We start from the raw sequence: 25,597 nt of genomic DNA, 5'->3' as shown, positions 1-25,597 counted from the left end.
GAGTAAATTAATCAATATATCTTTTCCATTGTAAAACAAGCTGAAGTGACGACGATAAGAAATCTGTTTGCTTGTAACTATGTCGGACTATCATCCCTTTGAACTGATGGGTAACTTCTACTATTACAGATCCATCAAAATTAAGGATGACCAAGGATGCAAGGCTCTTGAAGATTGAAAATGAAACCATAGACGTGGGTTGATTTGAATAAGCACTCCGTTATATCTTTTCTAGATGTATTGGACAGTAATAATGGAATCATGCCACCGCCATTGTCAAAAGAATTCTATCACAAATTTGGAGTTGGTTGGATAAATCTTCTTCATCCAATCATTTAATGTCTAAAACTATGTCTTATATTAATTGTAATGTATTCATATCTACTCTCACTATAATTGCACATTCATTTTAGTTGGAAATATAACTGCACATTCATATAAGTTCATTTTACCATCAATCGATGTAATGTTATTTTTAGCCAATAAAGTACGGTTGATATTATTGTTGTATTATTAAAATTTTCTTTTTTCACTTCATTGCGATGCATATGTAAATTGGCATTATAGAAACATATCTCTCCACTTTAAACATCCATGTTCGTATCACCTTGTGGTTTTTATTTGAGACAAATTTTTAGAGGCACTTCTCACTTCGGCATAACTATCTAGTTGCACTAAGTGCAATTTGTTTGGATTCCTATTATTTTGAATCCCAACCTATTAAAAACTAGTGTTGGACATAGTGACCAAGGCTTCCCTTCAAAATATAAGAAGTTTTGAATTTAAATCAACCTTTTAACGCTAAGGAGTTGGCCTAGTGGCAAGTCAAGTCTTGATAAACTCATCAACAAGGATATGTTAAATATTTGAAACCCCACGAAGCAATGAATTCCTTGAGTCCACCCTCCATAGTTTGCTTGACCGTCGACTCAATCAGTTGCATGTCAAACTTTTTGAGGGGGCAGGGCGTGTGACCATAGGATTAGTCTCACCCGAAGGGTGGGGATACCCATGATAACCTAAAAATTTCCTATTCAATGGACCTATTCTTGAACATGAATAGTTATTTTGTTTAAAATTAGAGTAAACCAATCGATACGAACTCATAGCTTTACCATGCACTAAACTAGTTGTATTATGATGTTAACGGTCTTTTCCCATTTGTCATTACATTATTGTGACAACTTTTATGATCAATCTTTGATCTAGGCCAATGATATCTGTGACCTTAATTGTCTCCTTCCCATTTGTTCTCATACTAGTGCCTACTCTATTATACACAATCTTAATTGTGTCGATGTATTCATTTGAAATTTATTTATTTTTCTAATACCAACCAAAATAATTATCAAGATATTTTATTATATATTTTCTTCTTAAATTCTTAATGTAAATCATAAATTTTATGTCCAGATACTCGATGCATTTTATATTTTCCTATTTTTTCTTTTATATTATTGGTTTGATAATTTTTTATTCATCAAATATCATTTAGCATTCAAAATATTATTGAGTAAACTTGATTATCCAAGACAATTTATTTAATATCTCAAATTTATTTTCTTATTATTACTATCAGAATACAATTTGATCCTAAAAATATATTTGTCTACTCTTTTCTTGGTAATGGTTTTTCACATAAATATCCATATTCCATACTCCATTGGTTTTAATTTGATCCCTATTAATGATTATTCTTAGATGGTTAAATGTTTTCATCAAATTAATTTTTGATCCGGTACGAACGAAGTCTATCAAGTCCAAATAGACTACCGAAAACATTGAAATGTACCAAACTACCCTTCTCATGATCGCATCTAATCCAAGTAACCAAAAGCCATTACAGTGAATGACGAAGTCAGATGGAGAAGTTTCTTCTTCTCTCTCTGCATTTTCGTGGCTGCTGCCTTCCTCCCAAATCTCAAAATTGAATTTCTGGAACCCTAATCATAATCATTATTCCATCGCTCGATCTCTCTTGAGTTTCATGTCTGGTTAATTTTCTTTCCTTACTGTAGCTCTGAAATCACAACTTTTCTTGTCTCAATTTTATATTTTGTCATGTCGGCTTCGCAAACCCTAGGCGGTACTTCCCGCTCTGGTCGAATTCTTGGTCCCTCATTCGATAAGATCATCAAGAATGTAGCCTGGCGAAAGCACTCCCACCTCGTATCCGCCTGTAAATCCGCTCTCGACAAGTTGGAGACTCTAATCGATTCCCCTGATCCAATCCCCAACTCTCCTCTACATGGATTCACTCGCGCCGATGCTGAATGCGTCCTCCAACCCCTAATTCTCGCCATCGATTCGGCATCAGTTAAGGTTGTTGAACCTGCACTCGATTGTGTTCTCAAATTGTTCTCTCAAGGTCTGATCCGAGGTGAGATTGATCGCTCCGAAGGTACCAACACTCTTTCTATCGAATTCCGGATCATTGATTCATTATGTAAATGTGCTGGGCTCGGTGACGATGGGATCGAGCTTGCTTTCCTGAAGGTTTTGATGTCTGCAGTACGGTCCCCATGTGTGTTGATCCGTGGAGATTGTTTGGTTCAGATTATTAAGACCTGTTACAATGTATATCTTGGAAGTCTGAGTAGCACGAATCAGATCTGTGCAAAAGCAGTTTTGGCACAGATTTTGACAATCGTTTTTGCGAGAGTTGAGGAGGATTGCATGGAGGTTAAGGTTCGGGCGGTTTCTGTTAGTGAATTGTTGGATTTGTCAGATAAGAACTTGAATGAGTGGACTTTGGTTCAGTTTGTTCAGAACTTCATCAATGAGGCAGTCGGGGGAAACGAAAGAGACCCAGATTTGAAACCAGTGGGATCGCAGAATGGTGATATTTCGGGGTCCACTGAGAATGGAAAAGTTGAATGTGGCGAAGGAGAGTCAAATGAAGGGAGTGAATCGGGTGGTGACAGTAAGATCAGAGAAGATGGGTTTTTCCTGTTCAAGAACATGTGCAAATTTTCGATGAAGTTTTCGACGCAGGGGGATCCTGAAGATCATCTTATCTTGAGGGGGAAAGTTTTGTCACTGGAGCTTCTAAAGGTTGTGATGGAGAATGCTGGTCCAATTTGGCGAACAAATGAGAGGCAAGTCTTCCTTTGCTACTTAACGCCTGAATTTTGATATTACATATACTAATTCACCCAGTGTTGACATTATTTACTCAAATATGAGAGAATTGCAATTTAGTTTGTTTGAATTCTTTGGTATTTCAGCTGCACTTTTTATACTGCATGGTTTTCATGGAAGATGGGACTTGTTCAAATTTAACTTCTTTGGGTTGGGGGAGCAGTGTGGTGAGATTTCCAGTGGGTGTAGAGTGTAGGGATAGTGCATTTCTGGGTAGAGTACTGGTGTGATGATTCTCCCATAAGTATGACAAGTTTCGTTTTTCTATCTTTTCTTATAAGAAAAGACTCTTGATTATGAATTTTATGGTTTGGTTGATGGTGAGATCTTCTTTGCTAAGGTCATTTGGTCTTATTTCATGCATATGCATCCCTGGTATAAATTGAAAATTTTCATTTTCTGTTTCATCTCTATTCCAAGGTTGGCAAATCATGACCCTAAAGTCTGGAAAGATAATTATTTGGAGTCGTGGTTTGTTGGGGTCTTTGGAAGGAGAAGAATAAGAGAATATCTGAAGGAAAGGGGCTGAGGTTATCATTATCTCCCATTGTACTGTGTTGAAAGCTGTATGAAGAATTTAGACGACTCTTTTATGAGGGCTTCAATTTTAGGTGGACCCTTGTATGTAGGGATAACTCCTAGTTTATTTGTTTTTATTGTAAGTGGTGTTGTGTATATTTAAAAAAAAATAATAATAAATTGGTAGGCCTCCTTATATGGTTTATTGGTTCAAATAAATTTTTGCACTTATGAAAAACATAATTTTTGTGATTACATTTACAGTTGGTGGATGTGAATTTCTTTGTCCACCAATATAGATGCGAATATAAACAAAAGGAAAAAATAATTAGAATGACCAAAATATTTTTCAAGTTTTCGAAGATTTACTGTTGATAAGGACATGATCATTCTTTAGTTCACCTCCCTTTTCAAACTTGAGAATAAATGTCATTTGATGTAGCTTGGGATGAAATAGTGTTAATGAATTATTAATTTTTTGATAAGGCCACATACACGTTTAACAAGAAACTTAAAGCTTTGAAGGAAGAGTTGAAGAAGTGAAATGTATTTCAAAGGAACTAGCATTTTAAAGGTGATAGATAGGTTTTAAGTTGTTGGGTGTTAAAAAGATAGTTTTTTGTGTTCCTAAAAAAATATTGAAGACCAAATGAGAAGAGAAGTGGTCTTCAAAGAATTCTTGCAAACTTGCAAGGAAAAAAATAAGTTGGAGGTAAAGGTCTAGAGTAAAAGGGCTGAAAAGGGTGTTATAAACAAGGTTTAAATCTCATTGTTATGCAACATTTCAGTCATGAGAAAAATCAAAACGATATTGACTAAAACATTCCTTGACATTCAATGTCTTATTTCAGTTTTGCCTAAACCCAAGTGTTCTGTTAAAAAAATTCCAAATTGGAGCGAACCTTTGGATTAAAGATGATTCGGGCTTTTTTTTTTTGGTCTTAATTTCCATTGAAGAACCCTGAAACTGAGTGTGATCGATGCTGGGTTTATGCTTAAGATTTTCAAGGGCATTTTCTTCTGATTTTGCAAAATGGGTGTTGTGATTTTTTAGTTGAGGTTTGTTTGGGTATTGTTCTAGGTTTCATTATAGAGATTTGTATGGTTGTACCATTTTTTGGAGGATCAGGGTTGTTTGGAAGGGAATGACCATGGGGCCTTCATCTTTACAAGATTTGAGGCCTCACTTTTTGGATTTATTTGGGGTTCCACTGAGAGGTTTGCATTTGTATTGAAATTAGTGGGCTTAGGGTTTTTAGGAGGTGGATGACCCATGGAAACCATCATATTTTGTGAGATTAGAGAGAGTGGTTGATTGCTATATTCTTAGTAATTTGAACTTTGAGAATTGATCATGCTTTTTTTTTTTTTGTTCTTAAAATTTTTAGAGTTTTTTTTTTATTTATGGATTCATTGGGATCGATGCTTCTTGAGCTTGTCCCATGTTTTGAGTTTTAACATGATCGGAAAACGATCAAAGAAGATGTTATGGAAGTAGTTTTGAAGCATTATGTGATTGACATCTACCAATCAAATAGGGTGGAAGTTCTACAAGACAAGTGTAAGACCATATGGGCTTTTAAAGTTGAATGTTGGGAACTCAAGAAACATGCTCATCGGATGAGATAGAAAAGTGGAAAAACTAGGAAACGCAAAATTAGGATTGCATGCATTTGAGGGATTTTTTTTTGATAAGTACATTTGAGGGAATTTAAGAATATCCCAGATAAGAGAGAAATAGAAAAAGTTGATTGTGATAGTTTTGGCTTGTACATCAAGGACCAATAGTGACACCAGTGAGGAGGAGAGCTTTGGTGCAAGTCAAGGCTCTAAAATAGCGAGAAAAAGAAAATCTGAAAATGAAGTGGATGTAGAAATGTGCCTTGACTGAAGACATGGTTCAAGATAGAACTGATTTCGAAAATGAGATTCATATTACCAACCCCAACTATAGTAAGACGACATTTGATGATGATGATGATTTGTGGAGCTCTATGTAAACACACTCTTCTCAAGAAATCAAAGGCCCACATTGCTTTTGTATTTTTTTTGCTAAGTACTTGGGAGTGAAGGCTTGACTCCGTTTTGCTTGTTCGAGCGTAGGAGGACTTGAGATTAATGCTCGCTTTCCTTGCGTGAGTTGGAGCTTGAAGTGAGTTACTGCTTGGAGTGATAGCCTGAGGACGAAGTCTTGATTCAGCTCGAGCAGTTGCTTTGGTACTTAGGAGAGAAGTTGGGGTCTTAAGGAATTTTGGCTATTAGTTTGGTGGATCTTATCTACATGTTGGCCAAAATTGTAACTTTGATTATGAATTGTGTTTTGAGTCCCATATCCTCTTATCAGGAAACTTTTGTTCATGGTGGACAATCATTGAGAATATTCTTGTTGCAAATGAATGTATTGTCCTTAGCCTTCAGAGTGGAGACTTTGAGTATTCCTTGAAATGGACATTCAAAAACAAAGTATGACTACATTAAGTAGAGCCTTTTTGGAAGAAGTGCCACTTAGCTAAGTGGTAAGATGCGTGGAAAGTTGGTCCTACAACCTAGGTTCAAATCCCTTGAACTCATACTTTTTATTCTAACCACTAACCCATCTTTACCTAAAAAAAAAAAAAAGAGAGCTTTTTTGTACCTAATGTGGAGAATGTGCTTCGATTTTGGATAGAGAAAGTGCATGAAGGTATTCATTTGTACAATTTCTCCCTTGATTGTTGTTAATGGAAATCTGTTGTCTTTAATAAAGTGGTCCTTTATTTCTTCCATTCCCATTTTTGTGGTGAAAGCACTAAGTAGGATAGTTTAAAAGTGTTAGACAACGTTGTTATTATAGCCTTTCAGGTTGACCACTTCCCATCCTCTTATCTTATCTCGCCTTTTGAAATGGTCAACTTCTATGCAGGACTCAAATGGTAGAACACTTCGAGACAATTTTGCCTCTCATAAGAGATTATCTCTCAAAAGGGGGTAAATCTACTTCAACTCAGGGTGCTATACATAGACTTTTTTTCTTTTTTTTTGCTAGGCAAGCAAGGGGTCAGTGGTTAGGTGGTGAAGGTGAGTTCAAGGGGATTTGAACCTAGGTCCTGGGATCAACTCTCTACAAGCGTTACCACTTAGCTAAGTGGCACCTTCTACACCTAAGTTTACGAATATGATTTCTCTCTTCACAATTTTGGTTTCTAGGACCACATTGTTCTTTTGTATGTGAGGTTTGGGCTCACTTTTTCTCTTTGCTCCATGTTGCTTGGTGCTTTCCTAGTTAGGTTCTCCACTCTTGGCTGTGATTAAGGCCTTTTTGCACATAGAGAATGGTGTGGGCATCAGCTCCTTTTGTCATGTGATGGGGAATCAGGAATGAAATGCACAGCAAAATCTTTGAAAGAAAAGAGCATTCTCTCCTGGTAGTGATTCATTCCTATCATTGTTATTTTATTTATTTTATGAGTGAGTCTTTCTTAAGGATATCTTGTTTAGGTGGGGTCAGATATGTAAGTCTACAGAGTGAGTTATGGTTTTTTTTCTTCTTGTATGCAGGCCTTCTCGGTTTCCTTTCCCTTCTTTTCCTTAATGAAATTTTACCTATCAAAATAAATTAATAAATAAAATTCTTTGAGTCGAAATGAATCATCAATTTTTCAAGGAACTCTGCTAATCCATACGGAATTTGTCCGAGTTGTCTTGACACCAATTTTCTTGCCAAATGATTTGTTGACCAATTTACTTTGCATCTCTCTCATTTTCTCATTATATTTTCAGGTTACTCTAACCTCTTTTTTTTCTTCAGACTAATATATTTATTCATTTTCTTGTCCTGGAGCAGGTTTCTAAGTGCTATCAAGCAATATCTATGCTTATCATTGTTGAAGAATAGTGCATTGTCAGTTATGAGCATTTTCCAGATTCTATGTTCTATTTTTATGAGTTTGTTATCGAAGTTTAGACTAGGATTGAAGGCAGAAATTGGAATTTTCTTCCCCATGATCGTCCTTCGAGTGCTTGAAAATGTGCTTCAGCCTAGTTTTCTACAGAAAATGACAGTTCTCAACTTGCTGTTGAAGATCTCTCAGGACCCACAAATCATTATTGATGTTTTTGTGAATTACGACTGTGATGTGGATGCACCAAATATTTTTGAAAGGTATCTTCCTAGCTCATGTCAAAAATTGAGTTTAATGGTTGCCTTTTTTTCTGTCTTGGATAGTCTTGTTAGCTGTCCATGATTGGCTTAGACACCTTTTATTAAATGGTATGATAGACTGTTAGCTGCCCAGCCACGACTTACTTTCCCAACTAAGCAAGTTCTGTTGATCCAAACAATCTAACAATATAAGCCACATGATGGATGAAACGTTCTCTCACAAGCAAACTGATTGGATTATCTGAGCTGTTTGATTAGTAGCTTGGTTTTATCTATAAAGAAGGGGAAAAAAACTGTGCCCACGTTAGTCAACTTTTTCAGATATTTAAATCATCCAATTTTGTGAACGTTGTGATGCTATGGCTCTGCCAAGGATGGTCACTGATTAGATGGTCTCAAATCATGACAGAGATGGCTGTTTGGTGGCTACTAAGACTAACTAATTTCTGTATTCCTAGGAGACATGTAAGGCGTAATCCCCCTCTCCCTCTCATATGCAAACTTTTTTTTTGGATTTCAAACTGTCAGTTTCTTGTAGCTGGTTTTTAGTAAGATGTATTAAAACCCTGTTAATTCCATCAGATATTTGCAGGACTGTAAATGGTCTTCTAAAGACTGCTTTGGGTCCACCTCCTGGTTCTACCACCACATTGTCTCCTGCCCAAGATATTACGTTCCGACTTGAATCTGTCAAGTGCTTGGTTGGCATCATTAAATCAATGGGTGCTTGGATGGACCAACAATTGCGGATTGGAGATTTTTATCCATCGAAGAGTCCTCAAAGTGACGTCGCAACAGAGAATAACACCACAGTTCATGGAGAAGAAGGGGCTACTCTTGACTATGATCTGCATTCTGAACTATCAGAGGCTGCTACTTTTGAGCAACGCCGTGCTTTTAAAATTGAATTTCAGGTCAGCTATTACTAGATTAGATATATTTTGATAGGTTCCGGATCTTTATATTATTTCATGGTGCACACACTCGATGATGTTGAGCTACGACATCAGGTTTTTGATAAAAATGTGTGGCCATCACATTCTTTTCTCTTCCTTTAGTATTTACTCTTTTATTGTTATGTTTTATATGGGAATTATTCTATCTGCTGTTTGTGGTGACAATTGTATGGCTTAAATGCAGAAAGGCGTTTCACTATTCAATCGAAAACCTTCCAAGGGAATTGAGTTTCTAATAAGCGCCAAGAAAGTTGGTGGTTCTCCAGAGGAAGTTGCTTCATTTCTGAAAAACACTACTGGCCTGAATGAAACCATGATTGGAGACTATTTGGGTGAAAGGGAAGATTTCTCTTTGAAAGTTATGCATGCATATGTGGATTCATTTAATTTTGAAAAGATGGATTTTGGTGAAGCGATTAGATTTTTCCTGCGGGGCTTCAGATTGCCAGGTGAAGCACAAAAGATCGACCGCATCATGGAAAAGTTTGCTGAACGCTACTGTAAATGCAACCCAAATTCCTTCACGAGTGCAGATACCGCTTATGTTCTTGCTTATTCTGTGATAATGCTCAACACCGATGCACATAATAGCATGGTAAAAGATAAGGTGAGCTTGGTTAAATTGTTCTTACTCTACTTTTTAAGCGAAGTCTCGAATCTTATTCTTTAGGATATTTCAGCCAGGAAATTTTTGGACAGAAATTATTCCCTTTTGTTTTCCTTGGGTTTTTAATTGATGTATATATATATATAATCTTGAATTTTGTACTGATTTCCTGTTTGCACTGTGTTCGTCTCTCTAGATGTCTAAGGCTGATTTTATTCGGAATAACCGAGGGATAGATGATGGGAAAGATTTACCTGAAGAATATCTGGGCACCCTATATGATCAGATTGTGAAAAATGAAATAAAGATGAGTGCTGATTCTTCTACCCCACAGAACAAGCAGGCAAACAGCTTGAATAAGCTATTAGGCCTGGAAGGGATACTCAATCTAGTTACCTGGAAGCAGGCAGAGGAAAAACCATTAGGTGCAGATGGTGTTCTCATTAAGCACATTCAAGAGCAGTTTAAAGCAAAGACAGACAAATCAGAGTAAGCTAACTCAATCGTATGTGAGAGTTGATTCTTTTGGAGCTAACTTATACCATGTTCAAGGACTGATTTCTTTTGTTTCACATGGTCTAGCAATGGCAAACAGCACTTGGTGCACAAGCAGTGGGTTGGGAGCCACTATTTTATTGTTCCACCTATGAAATCTTATAAGCCAAAAATCATCTTGGATATTTAACTATACTTTCACCTTTTTTTTTTTTCTTCTTATTAGTAAAGACAAGTGATAGATTGGTTTTGATCATCCAGTCCGAGTTCTCTTTGTATAATGGATCTATGGGTCCCATTGAATGACAGTTCCCTTCCCCCTGCTTGGCCACCACAAGTATCGACATGCCAATACAGTAGGTATCCTAGTTTTCTCTTTCTTTTAGATCTTTAATGTGATATACATTCAATTTTTATTGCAGGTCTGTTTACTATGCTGTCACAGATGCAGCAATACTGATGTTTATGATGGAAGTTTGTTGGGCTCCAATGCTAGCTGCATTCAGTGTGACTCTTGACCAGAATGATGACGGGGTAGCAACCGTTCAGTGCATACAAGGCTTCAGACATGCTGTGCATGTTACTGCAGTGATGGGCATGCAGACACAGAGGGATGCTTTTGTTACAACTGTGGCCAAGTTTACGTACCTACATTGTGCTGCAGATATGAAGCAAAAGAACGTGGATGCTGTGAAAGTAAGCATGTGATTGTTCTTCTCAGTGGAGGAATCTTTTTTTTTTTATAGCTAAGTAGTAGATATTGTCATTCCTTTCTGATATAAATGTGCCTCAGTGGAGAGTGGGTTTAATACTTCCATCGGAATTTTCAGTTGTCCAGCTTCCTTCCCAACTTACCCGTGCCATTCATATGGACCTGATTGTATAATCCTGCATTGCATCAGGACTTTTTTGCTTCTGATCATTAGCCATGTTTTTCATAGTTTGGAAACTTTGATAGGTCTGGTGTTAGGATACTCCAAGTCTCTGGCTACATAAAATTAGAACCTGCATGTTGCATGGTAGGTCCCAACCTTCTGCATATATTCCATGTGTATAGTTTTGGGAGGTCTGTTGTTCTTTATCATTATTCATTTCAATCCACTTTTATTGATATATTTTCTTTTTCTAGGCAATAATATCAATTGCCCTTGAAGAGGGTAATTATCTTCAAGAAGCCTGGGAGCACATCCTAACATGTCTGTCTCGATTTGAGAATCTGCAACTCTTGGGAGAGGGTGCACCACCTGATGCTTCCTTTTTAACACTTTCACACTCTGAAACAGAAGAGAAAACGCCCAAGTCCACAGGTTTTCCATCCCTAAAGAAAAAAGGAAACACTCTCCAGAATCCTGCTGTAATGGCTGTTGTTCGAGGGGGTTCATATGATAGTACTACTCTTGGAGTTAATACCTTGGGTCTGGTAACTCCAGAACAGATTAATAATTTTATTTCCAATTTGAATCTGCTCGAGCAGATTGGGAATTTCGAGCTGAACCACATATTCGCTCATAGCCCAAGGTTGAACAGCGAGGCGATAGTGGCTTTTGTGAGGGCCCTCTGCAAAGTTTCCATGGTTGAGTTGCAGTCTCCAACAGATCCTCGCATTTTCAGCCTTACGAAAATAGTCGAAATTGCGTAAGATTTTGTTTTCTCCTTCTAATTATGGTTTGAATATCTCTGACATATTCAAGAACTCCTGCGTAAAAACTGATAGAAATTGCACTTCCTTGCGAGGATTCTTTTTTTTTTTTTGGAAAAGTATAATATATTGATAAAAGGGAACAACAAAATACATACAAGGAGGCCGAGGAAGCCTCACAAAGAGCAATAAGGAAAAAAAAACTAAAACATCAATGATTACAAAGAGTGTTCCATCTAAAAACAAAGTCATCGAAGGTAAATCCCGCAAACTCTTTGTACTGTTTTGACCAAAGGTACAAAGAGCCCAAGATCTCCAAGAAACCTGCATGAGATCTTCTAATCTTACTATTGTACACCCTGTTATTTCTCTCATTCCAAACCCCCCAAGCAATCAGCCGAGGGAAGCATAGCCCACAAGAGTCTTTTTCTGGAATGGAAAGCATTACTGGCCCACTCAAAGAGTGTTTCATTTATTCTGCAATAAATTAAATTTCTTTAATTTTCTTGTGCAAAATAGTGTAAATATTTCACAATTTGATATTTGAAATTATTGAAACTTTTAATATCTCCAATATCTACAGTATGTACTGTTCTATTTATAAAAAAAAACAGTATGTACTGTTTTACTATTTCCTTTCTATTTTTTTTTTTTTTTGTTTCCTGATAACCATAAAAGATGAGCCTCCTGAGAATTTCACGACACATTTCCTGACAAAAAGAGTTTGTTGACCGTTTATTTGGATGAAAAATAATTGTGGGGTAAAATGTTATAGTCACATTGGGACTTATGTTTCTATCTGCAGGCATTACAATATGAACCGCATCAGATTGGTGTGGACTCGCATATGGAATGTTCTATCTGATTTCTTTGTCTCAGTTGGGTTATCAGAAAATCTCTCAGTGGCGATATTTGTGATGGATTCATTGCGACAGCTGGCTATGAAGTTCTTGGAGCGTGAGGAGCTGGCAAACTACAACTTTCAGAATGAATTTCTCAGGCCTTTTGTGATTGTTATGCAGAAAAGCAACTCTGTAGAAATCAGGGAATTAATTGTTCGCTGCATCTCACAGATGGTCCTCAGCCGTGTCAATAATGTGAAATCTGGGTGGAGAAGTGTTTTTATGGTATGTTGAGGTTTTTGACTGTATACTTTGTCTGAGATTGAAATGAGGTTTGAAAGACCTGTGTCACGGAATCAACTTACTCAACTATAGGCATTGATGATGATGAGTCAGGGTGTGTGAGATATGAACTGGTAGAGGTAATTGTGGAGAAAAGTGAAAAAAAGGAAACTAAAGGGGCAGGGTAGTGCTAGGGGTGGATGAAAAAAAGAAAGTGAAATTAGATAACTAGAATTTGCACAAAGACAATTTTTTACCCTTTTAGTTATTTCAACACTGAAGGACATCTTATGGAAAAAAGTACAATATTTAGAACCTTTGTATTTTTCTGGGATGAGGCTTTGATGATGATGAGAAATGCCTTTATGGGTAGTTAAGATATTTAGTCCATGTGCATGTATGAATGCCTAAAAACATAATGAAATAATGTTGGCTATTTTAGTTCCTTTAAATATGGTTAATCATCAATGCAGAGAACTGTTAGATTGTCCACATGTTTGATTCCCAAACTAAACTATCAAAGTTGATCCCCACATGTAATATATTGTTATATTGGTTTGGTCTTTGTGATATTATTTTCCTTTTCCAAATCTTACTTCTAAGTAGTCTACTTTTCTTTTGAGATGCTGATGTTTGCAAGTTTAACCTTTTGGGTATCTGGTTCCTCACTTAAGCTGGTTGTATTCCCAGGTTTTTACCACTGCTGCTGCTGATGAACGCAAGAATATAGTCTTATTGGCTTTTGAGACAATGGAGAAAATTGTTCGGGATTATTTCCCCTACATAACTGAGACAGAGAGTACAACTTTCACTGATTGCGTTAGATGTCTTATCACCTTCACAAATAGCCGATTTAACAGTGATGTTAGCCTCAATGCCATTGCATTTCTCCGATTCTGTGCTGTCAAACTTGCTGATGGCGGATTGCTTTGCAAGGAAGGTGATCCAGCTATTCCAGCATTAAATGAAGACGGTTCTGATGGAAATACTTCCACTGATAAAGATGATCATGTGTACTTTTGGGTTCCATTGCTTACAGGTGACTTGCTTCCTAATTTAGTTTCTAAACATATATTGTTGAAGAGCTTGATAAGTTGGTAAAGTCTCAGTTTTTTTTAATCAATTGCTTGCCTTAGGAGAGCACACAAGATAGTGCTGTAGATAGATGGTGACAATCGTCTGATTCAGTCCATTTTGGGCAAATGAATCCTGGGAGAATGCTCACAGATAACTTCCAAATTTAGTTTCTAAGAAAATATTATTGATGGAATTTGCAATAGCCTTGGTTGGGGCACCAACAGCGTACCAGTAGGTATGCCAGATGGCGTAATCCACCATTTTATTGGTGTCTACTTAAAAGAGTTTTTGCTCTAAAAATTGACCTGATTATATGATTTAACCAGCCATTAACTCTGTTTTTCAACCAGTTGCCCTGTATTCTTCTGAGCCCCAATGAGGATGCTTTAGGTATGTTGGTACAGGCATATGATTGAGTCCACTTTGGGCATATGAAATCTACTGGCTGGACGCCATCAAATGGTGGTGCCACCAGTCACCAGTTCCTTGTTTATCTACAATATGTGCTGATGTTCTGTTGGTAGACCGTCTTTAATGCATAACCAAGAAGTTTCCTAGATTCCTCATGATTATTACTGGTTGAGATTGAAATATACTTCCACCATGATGTAAAATATTTTTGACGACGTCTTTTTCTCAGGTTTGTCAAAACTAACATCTGATCCTAGACCAGCTATCAGAAAAAGTGCTCTGGAGGTTCTTTTTAACATTCTAAAGGATCATGGGCATCATTTCTCCCGCTCCTTCTGGATTGGTGTTTTCAAATCTGTTGTGTTCCCCATATTCAGTAGCACCCAAGAAAAGAGAGAAATGCAAGATATGAATGATGCTCAATTTTCACCAGGTTCTGAATCCCAACAACCCGAGGGAAACATTTGGAGCTCAGAAACTTGTATGGTTGCATCACAGTGTCTAGTGGATCTATTTGTTTGTTTCTTTGATATGGTGCGGTCTCAGCTGCCTGGTGTTGTATCAGTTCTCACTGGTTTCATAAGCAGTCATGGTCAGAGTTCTGCTAGCACTGGGGTTGCTGCATTTCTGCGTTTGGCAGGCGACTTGGGTGTCAGGATTTCAGAAGATGAATGGAGAGAGATCTTTCTGGCATTGAAAGAAGCAGCTGTGTCAACTCTGCCTAGATTTCTAAAGGTTGTCAGAACAATGGATAGCATTGAGGTCCCTGATGTTGCTCAAGCATATGATTCAGAATTATTTTCTGACCATGGGTTAGCCGATGATGATTTTGAGGATGATAGTCTGCAAACTGCAGCATACATAATTTCTAGAATGAAGGGCCATATAACTGTGCAGCTCCTGATAATACAGGTAGTCCTCTTTTATTTTTATTTTTATTGATTTAAACTAAAGTTTCAATCTATGGATTGGAGAATACTTGTGGAAAATTAGGATGTTTGCAGTTCTTAGCTACATGTACCATGCTTGTGGTACACTTAACGAGGGACCAGGGATCCACCATATGTGAGGCTTCACGTAGAAAATCTCCTTTGTGCGTGTGTGGGTGGGAGGGAGGGAGGGAGGGAGGGAGGGAGGGAGGGAGGGGGGGGGGGGTGATCTTTGAATTCCCATTCAGATGATCGTATACTATCTTGAGTAATTTCAGATTTTGTTCATTTCTCTTTTGGCATTCTGAAAGAATTTAATTTTCATTTGGATCATTTAACCTGATCAAAATTACCCCCAGCCTTTTTTAAGTGGGGCCTATCAAAAGGTGGATTTCAACTATGCTTGCCCACCGAAGGTGCCAGCTGGCTTAGTTGGTAAAATGATACCATAGACCTGGTTCAATTTCCACCGTTACAGAGTTGCTGATCTAATTAAAGCATGCTTATAGACAAAAAAAAAAAAAACTGTGAGTGCCCACCGACTGTATTTTCCCAGGTTTGTTTCATGGGAGTATGTCCTCTGCACACCCTTTTCCACTTAAGATCACACAACATTAAACTATGCAGTTGTGAACTGACATTGAATGATCAATTAAATTTATTGTATTGGGGGCTGCTGCTGCTACTTCTATAGAAGGTGATAGATGTCCACAAAGAAATCTTACTGTAGGAGTTGTGAACTCAGCTTTTGCCTTTAGCTGAGATTCTTTGGTGCAAGGCCATATTTGGTCTTGCATTTCGTTTTTGTGGGACAAATGCACATATAGATTTAAATGCCATGAGTACTACACCGTTTGGTTACTTGCAAGAAGATAGTCCTGGCACTCTGTGTTGGACGATGGGATTCACATTTTACCATATGATAATATGTGGCCTTTCAAATAAAGACATGTTCATCCTTTTGTGAGGTATAATATTTGCTTATATGCCTGAAATCCTGTATCAAATTTCTTCCCTTTCCCCCCTTATCATATGATAATTTTTAAAGAGAGAAACTCTTAATAGTTGGAGATCATTGGCTTTTAGGGCTAATGGAGTTTTTACCTGTAAAGATTCTCCTTGTTGGGCAGTGATCAATTTGAACAATTTTCATTTTAAGTAACTCAGTTTTTAATATTGATGGGCTTTTTTTTTTTTTTTTTTTCAGGTCATAACTGAGCTGTATAAGACACACCAAAAATCCTTGTCAGCAGCTAACATTGCAATCCTTCTGGAGACTTTTTCATCTGTTGTATCTCATGCCCATGATCTGAGCTCTGAAACCTCCCTACAGGTGAAGCTGCAGAAGGTGTGCTCTGTCCTGGAGGTTTCAGACCCACCCATTGTGCACTTTGAAAATGAGTCCTACCAGAATTATCTCAATTTCTTGCAGACTATGCTCTCGGACAACCCTTCTGTGTCTGAAGAGATGAACATAGAACCCCAACTTGTGGCAGTATGTGAAGAAATTATACAGATATACCTGAACTGTGCAGGCTGTAGATCCACACTGCAGCAACCAAGTAATCAGCAGGTTGTACACTGGATACTTCCACTAGGTTCAGCAAAGAAAGAAGAGCTGGCAGCTAGAACTTCTTTAGTTGTGTTAGCGATGCAGGTACTGTGCGGTTTGGAGAATAATGCATTTAGGAGGTACGTGTCTCATTTTTTCCCTTTGTTGGTGGAGCTCGTGCGAAGCGAACACAGTTCTGGTGAAGTGCAGCGCGTCCTAAGTGACATGTTCCAATCATATATAGGCCCCATAATAGTGAACTTGTGATATTTTATTAGTTTTATATATATATATATATATATATATATATATATATATATATATTATATATATATATATATATATATATATATATTTGTCCCCAAAAGTAAGTCATAATCTCACAGGTTTGATCTTGTGGCTGGCTGGAGTGTAAGCAATGCATTATTTACTTCTTTTTGTAGAATATGCAGAGGCCAGAACAGGGTTTCTTGATGTACAGGCAATTGAGTATATGTTGAAAGATTTAACATTTTTGCAAGCAAGAGCAGCAGTTGTTAGATGCTTGTGGTTAGTTTAGGCATCTAGTTACATTTTTTTTTTTTTTTTTTTGGGCGAGTTAAGACATGCATCTTCACGTTTTGATCTTGTTTTCAAACAGATGAAATACCCTCATTGACCTAGGTTTTTTAAGAGACTATATATAAAATGACTTAAAATGCCTTCATCGCAAAGTCCCCTTGGTTCTCCCTAAAGCCATCTTCAACTTCAAGGTAAATTTTTAAGCCTTCAACCTTGTGATCTACATTTTCAAACTTTAAGACTTCAATAAGAAAAGATTTTTAGGTAGGTTGATGGATAAATTTTGGATAGAAAAATCAAGGATTGCCCCTAGACATTTTAAATTAGGCACTATTATATGACCAATATGTCTAGATATGTCATTTTTTTTCTGCGGAAAACAGTAAGATTTTAACTCACCAAGCATCCTTGAGCTCCCCCCCCCCCCCCCCCCCCCCCCCCCAAATTTTCAATAAAGGATGGCTACTGAATTTTCACATAACTCTCAAATTTAAAATTAAAATTCAATAGTGAAAAATAACAATTTTTTGATTTTTTTTTCCAAGTAAATAGAACTTCACCCTCTACAACACTCTCAAATTTAAAATTAAAATTCAATAGTGAGAAATAACAATTTTTTATTTTTTTTCCGAGTAAATAGAATTTTACCCTCTACAACACATGTTTTTGGATGCCACAAGGTGAGGTGGACGACCCATGGTAACTAGCCTCCCTTAGCCGGACAGTTAAGAACCAAAAAAAGGAAATTTCTGTGCATTGACCAAGGCATTATTATACGAATTCTATCTTTAACTTGTGGTTCTTGGGATTCACAATAACTTGAGCATCATTATTGTTGGTATGCCAAGCCAATCATATTCCTCCTCTCATCAATGTTGGCCAACATTGTTACATGTAGTAGGAAGAAAAAATGTTGTTAAGTCACCTCATGTTTACAATTCTTCATGTAGGCTCAAATTAGACACCTTCTTATAAGTGGTACTGTATGAAATTGCACAGTTTAGGGGTATATCTGATCGAATCTTTTGACTGGAAATACAGTCCCATTCTGATCTTCTCCAATAAAGAGCTCCAAAGGACAATCAACAATGAAAAATTAACAATTATTAGAAGAAATTTTGAAGATCTTAAGACTGCTGCTTGGAGACCAGATTCTATTCTCCACTTGTGAATAAATCTCCTGCAGCAGATCATTTCTCATTTGTAGAACTGCACTTTGAATGGTGTCCTGTTTCAACTTCTCCTTGGCAAATAAACACAAGTAGTAGAATAGTACATTGAAAGAACACACTTGACTCGTGCAGGCCTCATATAATTGTGCTTGGCACAAATATCATTGGAATTCTCATGTCAACAACCGCTTAAGACACCAGAATGTTGTGTCATTTGAGGTCCAACTCAAATGTCGATGCATGCTCTACCAATCTTAAGGGTTGAAAGAGACTAGCAGTCCCAAGTATACAATTAGAGAAGAGAAGTTCCTCATCTCCATTTTAACTTGCCTTCAAATGTAATCAAATCACACACCGGACAACCAATACATTCAGAAAATCTTTTAATTCGCTTGTGCAATTGATCCAAATTAAGTAGTTTCCAGTATAGGAAGAATAAACTGTGCTGTAACACATTCATTAACTCATGAACAGTCACTGCAGCTATATGCACAAGACCAACAAAGACAATGCAAGACCCCCCATCCTCCCCACAAAAGCACGAACCACACAAACACTAGGGGACAGGCTCTAAACAACCCAAACCCTGGGTTGTCTAGATATTATAGACCATTAAGAATCATATTTTGATTCTACATGATGAATTTACTCAGTTTGAGTTCTACACTAACAATGCTGGAAACCAGCTTCCAGCATCCCATGAATAATTGCTGCCGGGTTCTGGCAGGGCACACACTTTATACACACTATGAGACAACAGAAGAGCATCCGTGCTCTTCCTTGTTTCTGGCTCCGCGATTTGGAGCAATTTGACATGACTTGTGGTATCTCCGGTGACCACAACTATGGATGACCTGCAACAACATAAAGTTAAACTTTTATTCACAAGCTCCATGGCATGAACAATTGAAGAAAAAACACAAACACACACACACACACACACACACGCACACACATGCACACAATGTCAGAAGTCAGAATTTATGAGGAAGATTTAAAAAAAAAAAAAACGGTTCCAAGTTTTCACCATCCAGCTAAAACAGGAATATCGGTCTCTCATAAAATGGTTTATGCCTCCTATCTCATAGACTATAAGCATGGTTTCCCAATGAGATAACAGCGTTCATGGTTCACAAATCATTTAATGACTTGTGTATCTTGGGGAAAAAATTAACCCAACTTGAATGATCCAATCTCAATCTTTCCGAACTATCTTTCAAAACTTTCAAGAAGAATTTGAAACATTGGATCAGAAGGATCACCCAACAAAGTTGGTTTCTGCCGTAGATATCCAAAAGTAATGCATTTGGAAATTGGTGGTCCCATCTCCTTGGAGTTTGCTACCCAGCTGGTAGACCCACCTCAGTATGGCCACCAACATTGATTTCCTCTTTCTATTGCAACCTCTTTGAGTGTAGAAGACTAATTAAATTGGAAACAAATTGAAAAATGCTCACCACCAACATTGTTTGTTTGATGTGGGCAAATCAATCTTACCTCTAGAATGCAAAGATGATAACTTGCAAGGCAAGATTTGAAGCCTGCCACTCAAGTAGCAGTGCTGCTGCTCTTAGTCCTGCTGCAATCTAAGGATACCTGCAAAGAACATTATAACGATGGTAGTGGTGATCAAGTACTCTCAACATTTAAGAAAGAAGTGAGACAAATATTATTCTACCTCAAGATGTGACTCGTCTCACTATATCCCTCAATCTGCCGTTTGGTCTGAACTGCTACCCTGCGTGAACTTAGGAGAATGAGCAGGAACTATAGACTGTGGTTGTGGTGGAATTGCCGCTACGACTGATAAATGCAAGGAACTAGCCTAATTAGGACTCTGTACATATACTTAGCTGAAATGATTATCAAGGAAAGACATACACATGCCTCATACTAACAATCATGCCTTTCACATTAACCCAGTGTAAGAACATGAGACAGATCATTTGGTGTAGAAGGTACCAACATGTGTCCAAGTTGACCTCATATCAGAAATCAATCAGACTCGAGCATGTTATTGCTCGACATCCAGAAATAAATCATTTCAAGTTAAGCAAATAATAAATATTTGCCTGCGGGATATGGTGCTTGAATTGTAGGAATAGGTGCTGCTGTTACTCCATTGACATTGGGCCTGCTGAATTGTACTATGTGTTGACCTGGCATTGCATAACCATGAACTGCTGCATAGCCATGGTTTCCTGGAAGTGGTTGACGCAATTGCCCAAATGGGTAAACAGCTGAGTTAACCGTCCCTGGTACCCCATATATCTGAAGGAATTGCTGACCACCCACATATGGACTGTAGACACCCTGCAGAAAAGAAAACACAAAAATTTGCAAGCAAATCAGTATTGAGAGAATAACTGACTATTCTCGAACACTTCATTTCCCTAGTAAAAAATAATTTGAAGGTGGATCATGTTTTTGGAGCTTTCCACCTGTGGGTAGACATATTCGGGTCCATATGAAGTGTACCTGCACGAAAAGAAAACCATTGCATCCTCTGAGAATATTTAGTTTATGAAATTTTTTATTTTTTATTTTTTATTTTATGATAGATAAATGCAGATTTCATAAAAGAGAAATGACCAACATGAGAAGTACAAGAGAAAAGAGTCACCCAAAACAGTCAGGACAACCTACAAACCCAATCCCATCTCCCAAATAAAGTCCTCAAAGAAAACAACTCTGAATTCAACAAAGCCCATGTAATAGGCATAAGTCCTTATATAATATTGATCCAGTTTTCCCCGTTGTACATGTTTCCTGCATGCACGTCAAATCTATACTGTACATTCATCAATAAGCCATCTCTTAAACTGCATGTTATCTGAAAATAGACTCCATTTGATGATACTAATCATCACTGGATGCTTGTCATGATCATAGGATTAAATCTGGCATAAAATAAACGGAAACACCTCTCATGGGGACTGAAGGAAACATTACAGTTCTACTCCTATTTCTCAAAAGAATATTTTAAAAATGGTTATTTTTAACTATAAATAGTGCCTGACAATTAACTATTGCATATGCGCCACCTCACCTAAGGGACCTCAATTGCCAAGACATTACCTAACGCTTTTGAACCCATTGTTTCCGATTTACAATTTCACATATTATTTCCGAAATCCAAGTTAGATTCATCTCAGGCAACATTACTCTGTGCTAAAAGGGCACAATGGGTAGTTTGTACAACATTTACACTTAAAGTTGATGAAATATGAGTTGTATGGTTTGGTAGCATCTTGAAAGAAGTCAATGCAAAACCTATTGATTCACAAAATGTCAGTCAATTTTGATCATTGATTCAATCTGTTTCGTTGGTTTGGACTTTGGACTCAGTACTTAGGACCAAGACAAACCAAGTCAGTTTAGACAAGTTCCTAGTAGATTGATGAGTTTTAGAACACTCCATGAGAGATAAGACCACCTTATTGAGGTATCACTACTCACCCATATGGAGGATATGAAAATCCTTGTTGGTAGCTGTAAGAAACTGGTTGGTGATATGTAGCGCTTCCAACAAAAGCCCCCCGGGGGGCTTGCACACTTCCATAGTAGGGGGCTACTGCCCTCAGACGCCCTACAAGAAGCACAAAAACCCAACAAAAGTATGTCAACAGCAGTGAAGGGAAACAATTACAGATAAAAGAAACTTTGAAGGGGAAAACTTCATTTTCAACAGGATACCCAAGTCTCCAATCATCAATGCTGCCACACATCTAATCATACAGTCTCATAATTAAACAAAAGTTTACCTTAAATCCTTAAAAACAATAGCCGACAGAAATGTACAAAAGTGGAAGTCTAAAGCACCCCCATGAGGTGGATTACAAGAACACTACCGTCCACAATAGCACACTAGCACCAGTCACCAAAATCTGTGACTTATTGAAAAAATGACGATTTAATCATGACTTTTTTCCTTCACCAATTTTTAAAATCGACAGTTCTTTACCGATTTAATCACAACTATTACGAGCTTTGCTATTAAATCATGAACTTTGTGATTAAATCGGGAAAAATAAAAGATGACCTTGATACACTAATAAGAGAAATGACCTTAATAAAGATGATGGTAATCATTTTACCGATGACGTGTTAGATAATGAGGATGACATTGATTTTTATCAGTATATGAATCCTACCATGCACTCATGATTGTAATATTTTTTATATTTTGAACAAAATAAACCTTGATTTGTCGGTCCAATCCAATTAAATTTTAGACGACAGTTACAATTTAGGACATCTAAAAATGATATTTTTGAAAGCAAACCAAGTGGCAGAAACAAGAATACAAGGCAATTCACTCACATGCATGGATTAAAAGGATAAAAAAAATATACCATAAGGTGGAGGTGGCCTGGGCCGTCCAAGCGAAGCCAAATTGCAATTTGCCCGCCTACCATCGATAACAGGACTAGGATCAGCACACGCCCTCCTTGCAGCTTCGGGATCACGGAAAGTCACCTAATGCCTCCATAAAAATAAGATCCATTAAAACCAAGTCATACCAATATATATATAGTCAATAAAAGTAAATTAAACTCTTCCTTCTCTCTTTTGTATCTCCTGCGTCCAAAAAGTTCAAATTTTTATCTTCTTTGATGTACTAAAAAGAAAAAAAAATGCAAACTTGTTTCTTCTTGTGCATTATAATAGCATATAGTATTTGATTTGAAGGAACCTTGAGTCCCAGAACAAGAATTACTCACAAAACCATAGCCTTTCGATCTCCCAGTATTCCTATCAGTGATCACGACAGCCTCGAGGATCTCTCCAAATTGCTCGAAGTGTAGACGCAGAGCCTCACTCTGTGTCTCCCACGCCAATCCCCCGACAAAAACCTTGGTGAAAGTGGTATCTCCAAAAGGGGAATTCAAGAATTGAAACCCAGAATTAGAACTCGATCCCGATCCTGATCCAGAACCCGGAATCGACTGAAAAGCCATGAAATTCCAATAAAAGAGAACCTAACTAAGAAAACCCAGAAAGCAGATTCCACTTAAACTCAATCGAATTTGAGGAGATCAAGTGATATTATTGTCAACCCAATAAACCCTGCGCCTCATCTTACCCTAGGAAAACCCTAGATTTTGTTGAAACACTGAGATGAGTCATTGAATTCGAACAAAACGGGACCTATTTCTGTTAAAAACTTGATGAACCCAAGTGATACTAGTAGCCGATCAAGTAAACCATAGGGTTTTCATATTAGGAGAGACTAGAAAAACCCTAGATTCGATGTGTTTGGTGACAAGTGGATTAAAAGGGACATGGGCCTCGTACAATTGGTTGGAATCTGATATGGGTTTTGATAAAAAAAAGAAAAAAAAAAAAAACAAATCTGATTTACAACTTAGAAGAGCTGTATGAGAATCGAGGACTACAGATTGGAAAAAAAAAAAAAAAGAAAAAAAAAAAAGATAGAGGGAAGGAAATCCTTTTTTCCTTCAAGAAGGTAAATGAAAGCCGAGACACTATTCTTCCATAGGAGAGAGCAAGAAAAATATTAAAATAAAAAAACCTTCTTTGAGGAGTGAGGACTCTCCAACAAATCAAACAGTGGAATAGGGGATGCGGACCCCACACACACTCTCTGTCTCTTTTGTACCCTTATGTCTCAAAACTAATGCTTTCATTAAACAAAAATTTTAAGGGCTCGTATAGGAATTGCGATTGGAGTGGACATTTGATGATTGTATTTAGAAAGTACTTTTTGGAAAATCGCTTTTAAATTAATTAAGAAATAACACGAGAGTATTTTAATCATTTCCCAACGAAACAAAAAAAAAAAAAACCGATCTCATTCTCCTTTGAAAAAGAAATAACTTTAAATTTAATAAGATACTCGCATATCCTATAAGAAGTAACGTTAATTAATGATTATTTTTTTAATTCTACTAATCAATTTTTAACTTTTGCATTTTATTAGCATGGTTTTTAAATTCGATATCGCGTCTCGTCTCGTTCAGCTCCGATACCGAGTCGTCTCGGACGAGTTTTCCGATACATTTGAGACGTCTCGTGAGATAACTCAAAAAATATAACGTGAGACATAAAACTCGGTCAAAAAAATCACTTTGTAAGTTGGTCTCGTTCAGCTCTGATACCGAGTTAACTCGGGCGATACGTCTCGGTCTCGGATGAGTTTAAAAACCATGTTTATTAGTGATAATTTATCCCAAAAACATATCTTATGTGTTTATTTCTATTTATTACAAGACTAGAAGTAATCAACAAGCATAATGGTCAAGGCATTTCTCTTTAAAGGGAGATGTCTTGATTTCAAATCCTCACATTGGCCACCCATAGGGATTTGTCTTTACTTATGACTTACCTTCTATGTGTGGTTGTATATATGGTTTGTTGCATCTCTAAGATGCTAGTTGTATATGTGATTTGTGGGGGTATTGCATATATTTGAGGATTTGATGAGATATGATGCTCTAAGATATTAATTACCTCACTAGCCTCTAGTAGTCGTGCCTATGCTTTCAGAACCCCTATCATCCAATATATATATATATACATTACAAGACTGAAGAATTTAATTTTTTATTTTACATTCTCCTTAGTTTTTGATGGAGGTTAAAGTAGAATAAAGGGAACTTGGAAGAGAAAGATAAGAGGAGGCAAGATAATAAGATCGACAAAAGATGCATGTAGGTTGATCAATAAGAAGAAGAGAGCATAGAGAGACTATCAAGAGAAAGAAATATAATTTACGTTGTTCAATGATGAATGGATGGATGACATTGATTAGACCAATTTTAACCCAATTTAAAATATATATAATAGTAATTTTAACATTAAAAACTTTAGTTCAACATAATCTCCCCGCTAGTCAACATTGATGAATTTTGGTCAAAGGAAGAGACCTAAAAGTGATTTGAGAGGGAATGGATTTGATAATGTTTCACAAATAGGATGACGGTTTTTTCTTTTCTTTTTCTGTAACGGTTGGCCTTTCATATATAATATTATATTTGAGTTTTTAATTTAAATAATATATATATATTTTTTTTTTCTTTGGTGGGCCATACGTACCAACCATCCTAGCATGTGTTAAGTAGTTAAATATAATCACTTTTATGTGTAAGGACATATTGAGATTCGAAAGTATGACTTAGGGAGCAAATCCAATCGCCCTTACCATCTCAGCTAATCCCATGATGATTTTTAATTTAAATAACTGAAATAATAATACATAATAGCCATTGTTGATACAATTATGATAAATATATTTATTATTTAATTATTA

At 36.9% G+C, this 25,597-nt stretch overlaps 2 protein-coding genes across 5 annotated transcripts; one reads left to right on the top strand and one right to left on the bottom strand.

Moving 5' to 3' along the window:
• Positions 1 to 1,813: 1,813 nt before the first annotated feature.
• Positions 1,814 to 17,115, top strand: LOC147408515 (SEC7-like guanine nucleotide exchange family protein). The gene is made up of 11 exons (XM_086418992.1): positions 1,814 to 3,098; positions 7,484 to 7,801; positions 8,394 to 8,715; positions 8,942 to 9,364; positions 9,561 to 9,853; positions 10,282 to 10,555; positions 10,989 to 11,494; positions 12,304 to 12,625; positions 13,313 to 13,661; positions 14,340 to 15,022; positions 16,247 to 17,115. The coding sequence occupies exons 1-11, from the start codon at positions 2,062 to 2,064 to the stop codon at positions 16,856 to 16,858; spliced, it is 5,139 nt and encodes a 1,712-aa protein (XP_086275118.1). The 5' UTR covers positions 1,814 to 2,061; the 3' UTR covers positions 16,859 to 17,115.
• Positions 17,116 to 18,694: 1,579 nt separating this feature from the next.
• Positions 18,695 to 23,838, bottom strand: LOC147408514 (uncharacterized). 4 transcript variants are annotated; one of them, XM_086419011.1, is made up of 8 exons: positions 23,049 to 23,838; positions 22,680 to 22,803; positions 21,784 to 21,913; positions 20,766 to 20,802; positions 20,212 to 20,637; positions 20,003 to 20,127; positions 19,822 to 19,920; positions 18,695 to 19,178 (listed from the first exon to the last, which is right to left on the bottom strand). In XM_086419011.1, exons 1-5 carry the CDS (start codon positions 23,283 to 23,285, stop codon positions 20,374 to 20,376), a joined length of 792 nt encoding a protein of 263 aa, XP_086275137.1. In that variant the 5' UTR covers positions 23,286 to 23,838; the 3' UTR covers positions 18,695 to 19,178; positions 19,822 to 19,920; positions 20,003 to 20,127; positions 20,212 to 20,373. The 4 variants fall into 4 exon arrangements, with proteins under 4 accessions (XP_086275137.1, XP_086275146.1, XP_086275154.1 ...); XM_086419020.1 differs by having other exon boundaries at positions 20,003 to 20,062; XM_086419028.1 differs by having other exon boundaries at positions 20,003 to 20,062; positions 20,397 to 20,637.
• Between the last annotated feature and the right edge of the window lie 1,759 nt (positions 23,839 to 25,597).

Source organism: Akebia trifoliata, chromosome 2 (assembly GCF_017979445.1).
Source record: "Akebia trifoliata isolate Shusen 1 chromosome 2, ASM1797944v1, whole genome shotgun sequence".
Taxonomy (NCBI): domain Eukaryota; kingdom Viridiplantae; phylum Streptophyta; class Magnoliopsida; order Ranunculales; family Lardizabalaceae; genus Akebia; species Akebia trifoliata.
Note: the sequence above shows the minus strand (reverse complement) of the source record. Positions and strands in the feature narration are given on the sequence as shown.